Genomic DNA, 7,500 nt, shown 5'->3' on the forward strand with positions numbered 1-7,500 from the left:
CCTTTTCCGAGCTACTTCCCAATGTGAACAATGTGTATCACGCTCGTGTACTGCGTGAAATGTGGAAGTGGTTCGTAATAGCAATAGATTGTCTTAATATCACCCATTACTGTATTTAAACGGGTGCGCACTGTTTAGAACAGAATAGGCACGAATGCTTTGAACGGTGTTTTCGGATGGACGATATAGGAAGAATGAAAACAGTTGTGCCTTGTGCATTGTCTGTGACAGAACTAGGCACAAAATGTTGGAGGGGGCACGGGTTTGTAGAAGACTTTCGCAAGTATAATAATCTCTATACACGACTAGGATTTTAGCGTTTTACATGTGCAGTGGAGACAAACTCTTTCGAATTGCAGTGTTGAATTGTCACGATTTAGTGCGACAAGATGTGTTCCAAATCATAACCATATTTGAACTTATAATCGTAAGATACTCTTTGCAAACGCAGCCATTTGCTCCATTTGATGTTTCCAAGTTTGCTTATCAAACCACAGGTTCGCTTGATCTTTTGTTTGGACCATTGTGTTTGCAGATCAAAAAAAAATTGAAACAAAATACATTATTGCTCCCGCTGATCCAAGGGTATTCGGAAATTTTCATTCAGTCGAAACGAACTGGGAACACATTCAGCGTTTCGAAGTGTCGAAAAAAAATCGTTTAATAAGGGCTTTTCTGTAAACCATGCAACAAAGAAGAAATTCTGCACATATTTTCCTCTTCAATCAGATCGATAAAAATGAAAGAAGCAGTCCAAAATGGAAAATATGTTGAAATTATTTCTCTAGAATGAATAAGAATTAGGATGAGCTTCTGAACATGGTGTTACGCGCTTTTTATTTGGAAGTTTACATCGTTTTTGGTTGTAGCGTTGCAGATATATTTAAAAGGGCACAATACGTGTTGAATCAAGTTGAATATTATATGTGCTGCATAATATTACCTGGGAAAATGATTTTAATTTCGAATATTTTACGGTCAAAAGATGTATTGTCATTGACGCAAGTGTGTTACCAAGCGTATGGATACATGAAACGCTTATTAGGTAATCAGTAAATGGAGGAGTTAGCACCGGTATATCCGATCAAACATGTTCTGCAATAGATCCATTGGGTTGGAATTGTCTTCATCACATTGATCGTCATTGGTACGAGAAAAGAAGAAAATTAATGCTATAGACGTTGATATGTTATCATTTGGCTGCAAATCTAAACTGCGTATGAATTCTTCTTTCCATTTTTCCAAGCAAATAAACAATTTTCCCTCAAAAAAGAAAATATACTTATGTACCGCGATCAGAACATCCGAAACCCAATTTATTGACAGTTGCAGAAAAAAGTACGGAAAAGAAAAGTTATTCGAAATATTCAGTTTTGATTCAGTTACTAATGTTGGATATTTTATTTAAATAGTTTGTTAAACTTCGAAGTAATTCGGCTCTTTGATCACTTTTCAACAAACTCTGCCGTTTTATTTTTATTGAACAGCTGATTGGGATGAATTACTGACATTCCTCATGAAGCGTTTTCTTTCCCTTCTCAAAACCTTCAACTATTTGGAAGCTTTCTTTTATAAATTTCCAACACATTAGACACACCATTACCTCCATCAATAATCAAACCAAATAGTGCTGGTAGATCGATAAAAATTCTTTTGATACCTTTTTTCACCAATTCTGCTACTTCGTCTTCTGTGAAGCAACTGCCGCCAGCGTAAACCGAATCTTGCATTCTCGGATACAGCATAATTGTGGTCAATTGTGTTACCTATCGATTGATCATACTTAAGAAAAATATTACTTAACGGCAGCCGTGATATACTTACGAATTCTTCGAAAGGTGTATAAGGACCGATGTTGAGAATGATAGCCGTTGCTTCTGCTCGTATGAAATCATCTGTAAGGTCCTGATGATGCATGGGAATCGTCACAACAATCGGTAAGCTGGTAAGTTTCCTAAGAAATGACACCAACTGTGGCGCTCGCTCTGCTTCAACGAGCGAAGGTTCGGTGTCGGGATGAAGTAACCCTCTTTGGAAAAGTACCTGAAAGTCGGGTTGGCTAAAGGATTCTTTTCGCGCCGGCTGACTATCCTCCAGGCTCGTATTGATGTGTTGTGCATTTTCGTCGAGCGTCAGTACGATGGCCCGGAAACGACACTTCTCGGCACGTCGTACCAGCGAGCGGAGAATGCGTGCATCCTCGAACGGGAACAGCTCGAGCCATCGTACAACGCTCCGATCTGGATCGATCAGTGTTTCCATGGCAACAGATGAGCGCGAAGTATGCACATACGGGATACGATACTGTTTGGCCACGTCTGCAATAACATGGTACACGGCCGAATGTCGCTGAAGCGTCGCTTTGAAGATCGCCAATGGACCAATTGCCAGTGGTAGAGAGGCTCGTTGATCGTTAGTTGAATCCATCGTGTCCCACCGTTGGCCAGTGATCGATTGCTACTGGTTTTACACGCGGTGATTTACGTTCTCTACCTGTTGCGGATGTTAGAACCAGATGAGCAGTTTAAACAATTACTGCACGAACGGTAAAATGGTTCAAAACATGCACCGATTCCCACCAGGAAGTTGAAGACAAAGGCATGCTACACCGCGGCCACCATTCTTCTACAATACGTTTGCTTGTACCATTTCCGGGCTATATCGATGCACTGTTCCGCAATGAATAAATTGTATAACAACATAAGTATAGTGTAAGTATAATTACATAAGTATAAAGTAATTAATGCGTTCCACAATTTTATTGAATAACTATAACTTTGATTGGATATTGCAATGAAGCGTCTAGACTCAAAGAAGCCTCTTCAAAGAATGTTTTTATTATCCCAACGAAAGGCGCACGAGATCATGGAATCGCTGATGCTTCTGATCCCCATGATTCGGGAATGCGAAAAAACAACAAAAAGGGACAGAAGACTTAGCATTGCGCATCTTAACATGAGCGAGTGTGCAACATCTGCTGATGATGCGCATAACTAAATACTGCCGAAGACCGTTTTATTTTGCATTACAAATCACGACCATGAAATATATTGTGTAGTATGGTTTTTGACAATTGTTTTCGACGAGGATCGAGTTATTAAACTTTTCAATTCATTCTGGAATTAGCAAAATCGCAGTATTCAAATGCAGTTTCATGAAGATGAAAACTTTAACTGAAGTTAATGGATTAAGCTATTAAGCAAAGCACTTAATTAACTGTTTCTGTTTATGCCAAATAAACACTACAGCTCTAAAAACTCAATCTTCTCTCAGTAAAATTGATATAGCATCTATTGTAGGTAACTAGACACCACCACTGCGCCGATCAACTGTTCCATTCGTATAGCATGGTGCTAACGGAATCAAAACTAGATCTTCCCTTTTTCTTCTTTTTTGTCATCTCAAACTAAATAATATTTATGAGTAGAACTTACTTTATTTATCTCTCACATAGTATGTACACTTTCTAATGCATGAATTGGCCCTTTATTATGTGATTTTGGTTTCTGAAAAAGGTTTCTTTTTCATAGACAGTTCCTAGTACCACCAAATCATGCTTTCGGAAAAACTAGTCACAACCCAATTTTCAATGCTCTATTGTTTAATGTATCTATTGACAGAATGTATTAAAATGTCTTAAATTGCCTTTTTGACTTTTTTGTAATTTGCTGTAAACTTATTTTTATGTTTGTTCTGTTTCATACTTAGCACCCCCGAACAGCATAATCACGGACACTATGCCCTCACATTGAACAGTAGGCTGCCAAGGTCATAGAAATATCAAGTAGACATAGAGATATTACGATTATCAGCCCGAGGGATTTTTTTGTGAGAATTTTGCATAGAACATATATCGAATATTAATGAAAGAAGTTGAGATTAATGAAAGAGAGAAAGTTTGCAGTGGTATATTGTATATTGTATATATAACGAGGTATATTGTAGAATTATAATGTATTGCTCAAACCTCCCTTTCTTTAAGATGCAAACATCAATACGTATTCGGTCACTTGGTACAACAAAGCTGTGATACAGTCCCCTTACCTATCCCTAGCGTCTTTACTGCATAGATTCTGCATCGAATGAGACCTTGTGCGGCGCTTCAGTCCTTCCTGCTTCCGGCTAATAACCGTCCTTGCCGATCGCACATTGCCCATGCTGTCGGTCTGCTGGCAGGTATTGACGCTGGCATTGGCATTGCACCGACCGACAATGTTGCTGGTGTTGGAGCGGTAGATTCCACGGGGCTCACTAAGCAGAAGGGGCACGTTTCGATAGGGAGGAGGCGGTTGAGGTGGTATCGGTGTTGATGAACCACATGGTCTTACCTCCGAATGTGCGGCAGCCACTCGAGCCTCGGATCGGATCTCATCCACGGAACGCTGCTGAAAGGTAACTCTTTCCCCGGTGGTTTCCCCCCGCACAAACACTTCCTCACTGTCCACATCGTTATCGGCGGATTCCTCCGCTCTTATGCTTTCCATCTCACGCGTAGGTCGTTCTCGTGTCCGATAGCGATCACTTCGGCCACTCTCGGTACGCCAATTGCCTCGCAGACGTTCCGGTTGATAATAGAGCTGCACCTCGTGGCAAACATGCTGTGGGGTCACATCGGCCACCGTAGCACAGCCTGCATTCAGCATTGTCGATTCCAGCTCCATTTTCAGGATATCTAGGACCTCCTCTACCCCACGCTGGCCATTCACTGCCAGACCGTACATGGGGGCACGTCCGACGAAGACAAGCCGTGCACCGAGTGCCAGGGCTTTGAACACATCGGTACCCTCACAGATACCACTGTCCAGCATCACCTCTAACCGGTGGCCGACCGCGTGAACGATTTCTGGTAAAATTTCAATCTGCAAATGCGTTTTACACAGAAACAATTTAGTGGGAACACCCAGTAGAAGACCATATACACTATTACTTACCGCTGCTGGAGCACAATCAATTTGTCTACCTCCACTGTTGGACACGATCAGTCCATGTACACCAATATCCGCGGCAATCAGCGCATCGTTCCGATGCAAGATACCCTTCACGATGACCGGCAGCGTGGTGATGCTCATCAACCAACGAATGGCGTCCCATCCAAGTCCCGGATCCAGTTGACTACGCACGTAATCGAGTACACTGGCGGAGCAGGATTTTTTGCCATCGGCCCCAGCCGGCACAAAATTGGCACACGTCACCTTAGGCGGCAGGGTAAGCGGATTCCGGCGCTCCGTTCGGCTTAGTCCCGGTGCCGGACAATCGACCGTTACGACCAGCGCACGGAAGCGTGCTTTCTCCGCACGCCGTACCAGGCACTCGGTTAGTTCCCGGTCTTTGAAAATATACAGCTGAAACCACTTCGGGGCACGTGGAACGGCCTCCGCTAGCTCTTCGATCGATACACTGGACAGCACGCTCAGGACGAATGGTATACCGAAGGTCCGGGCCGCCCGAGCCATTGCCTTCTCGCCCTCGGGATGCGCCAATCGCTGCAGTGCGACCGGAGCAATACCGATCGGTAGTTTATAGCCAACATCCAGGCAGGTGATGGCTAGTGAGCGGCTACCACCGAGCCGCTGTAAACACCGTGGTCGGATACGCAACCGTTCGAAGGCACTCCTGTTGTGGGCGATCGTTCGTTCACTGGCCGCTCCACCGCGACAGTAATCGACGATGGGCCGATCGACCGTCTCGACCATGCGCCGCTCATAGTCAGCGACACAGGCAAGCTCACAGCGCTGGGCTTCACCAAGTCCGGACGAACGCTTCGTCCGGAACAGCTGTTCTAGTAACATTCCTGTTACTGACCACGGATCCACGGTCTGTGTGCACCAGCCGGTGCTTGCTGCTCGCGCGTCGGTACAACACTGACACTCTCGAGCGCGCCGGATCGGTCATGATGGTAGCTGAGGTAGTGGGTAGTGTGCATGTGCAAGGTTCGTAAGGCTTACTATTAACGCGCTGACCTTCGCAGGATCTTAACGGATCATTTGATTGGTAATGCACGGCGGTACCCTCGATTCGTGCATGCCGAGTGGTTTATTCATAGCATACCGAGCGTTCTCCGTCATGGAATGCCCAACCTAGGACCATACACCGAGTTACTACTTCCAGTGGTTTGCTGTCTGGAGGATACAGCGGGTCCTATAACGTTCCCCGGTTAATCGATTTGATCCATATTTACAAGGGCTCTGTATGTGGTGGTTAACTTTCAATTGGGTCATCTGATACAACACTATTTAGTACAAAAGGTAAGGGAGTATGTTTTTCATATATATATATTTTTATACAATTTTACATTATAATCAAAAGCAATGCAGTCATTGTATGCTCTTCGGTTCGTGTTTTTTTTTTCTGGTTCCATATCTTTTATCGGGTTTGCTCTGTTGTCCCTATATGTACCACATACCTTCCCTCATGCTCCGGGTATGACAAATTTGTTCCTTTCCTCTTTTGCGCATTTCCGTGTCCACCTGCTCAATTGGTTTTTACTGGTTCCGTCCGCGCCAAAGTAGTTCAACTCGAATGCAGTTCGATGTCGAGGTGAAGACCCCATTACCCCCATGCTACTCAGTTCCTCAACAAAATGCTGACCTAGACCAACATCCAGCACACCACCGATGCGCAAGTACATCAAGTTCAAGTGCGTTCCACGTAAGTTATCGGCGGTAAACGGTGCGCGTCGGAGCACCAGTTAACGGTTGGCTGCATCATTCATGCATTTCAGAGTCTACTGCTGCTGTTACCTCCCTTGGGTATGCTCCATTACAAGCTATGCCTTATTAAGGATCCACCTCACTAAGTCATCAGCAGCTGATAGCAATCGCGATGCCGACTACAATTCTCTCTCGCTCTCTCTCTCTCTCTCTCTCTCTCTCTCTCTCTGATCGATTACTTTACTTTATTGACCAACAGTGATCCCGGTACGTCTCCGAATCTGTGATTCCAGCTCGAATTCCAACTCCACAAAACAGGAACTTTACGCATGTCTACAGCAACCTCCATATATTTTGAAGTTTCTTCGTGGTTTCGATTACACACATTTCTCTTTAGTTTCAATCAATTGTGTCACGAGAGTGCGGTGAAGCAACAAGCCATGTTTCGTTAATAAGTTAGCTTTTTGGGTGTATGTTTGTGTTTTTGTGTTATAGGTGTGTGTGTGTAAGTGTTTGGGAAGGTGTTAATATTATTTGGTTTGCTTTTACTTTGGTTTTGCAATGTGGATCTTGCGCATGTTTCTGCCTGTTATACATCTATGCATTTCGCTTACGCAGGCTTCTTATAGCTTGCAGCATATTGGTTTTAAGTGAGTTTTGCGTTAACATTGGCCCGCTCTCTTAGCTGAACTGTTTCACCGTCTCTTCCTTTCCACTGGCGAGTTTGTTGTTTCTTATTTTTTGTCTCGTTTCCAGTTGCCTGCCTTTTAGTTCGATTTTAATTGCGCGGTGGCTGTGTTTTCTACACTTTTTAAGCTGTTTTTATACAATCCCACAAATTTCACTTAAC

At 43.6% G+C, this 7,500-nt stretch overlaps 3 protein-coding genes across 4 annotated transcripts in view; 1 reads left to right on the top strand and 2 right to left on the bottom strand.

The window, feature by feature from the left end:
- LOC125957843 (luc7-like protein 3) overlaps nt 1–1,271 on the top strand; it is a 5,779-nt gene extending 4,508 nt beyond the window's left edge. Inside the window, exon 7 of the mRNA XM_049690837.1 lies at nt 1–1,271. This exon is cut by the window's left edge and continues 240 nt beyond it. The gene's annotated coding sequence lies outside the window, so the exon portion shown is untranslated.
- Nucleotides 1,272–1,455: 184 nt separating this feature from the next.
- LOC125957763 (2-Hydroxyacid oxidase 1-like) lies at nt 1,456–2,486 on the bottom strand. 2 transcript variants are annotated; one of them, XM_049690666.1, is made up of 3 exons: nt 2,044–2,486; nt 1,825–1,895; nt 1,456–1,766 (listed from the first exon to the last, which is right to left on the bottom strand). In XM_049690666.1, the coding sequence occupies exons 1-3, from the start codon at nt 2,425–2,427 to the stop codon at nt 1,763–1,765; spliced, it is 459 nt and encodes a 152-aa protein (XP_049546623.1). In that variant the 5' UTR covers nt 2,428–2,486; the 3' UTR covers nt 1,456–1,762. The 2 variants fall into 2 exon arrangements, with proteins under 2 accessions (XP_049546623.1, XP_049546622.1); XM_049690665.1 differs by having other exon boundaries at nt 1,825–1,905.
- A 1,641-nt stretch (nt 2,487–4,127) lies between these two features.
- On the bottom strand, nt 4,128–5,789 carry LOC125955385 (2-Hydroxyacid oxidase 1-like). The gene is made up of 3 exons (XM_049686519.1): nt 4,932–5,789; nt 4,329–4,859; nt 4,128–4,251 (listed from the first exon to the last, which is right to left on the bottom strand). The coding sequence occupies exons 1-3, from the start codon at nt 5,787–5,789 to the stop codon at nt 4,249–4,251; spliced, it is 1,392 nt and encodes a 463-aa protein (XP_049542476.1). The 3' UTR covers nt 4,128–4,248.
- Nucleotides 5,790–7,500: the final 1,711 nt, after the last annotated feature.

Source organism: Anopheles darlingi, chromosome 3, assembly GCF_943734745.1.
Source record: "Anopheles darlingi chromosome 3, idAnoDarlMG_H_01, whole genome shotgun sequence".
NCBI lineage: Eukaryota > Metazoa > Arthropoda > Insecta > Diptera > Culicidae > Anopheles > Anopheles darlingi.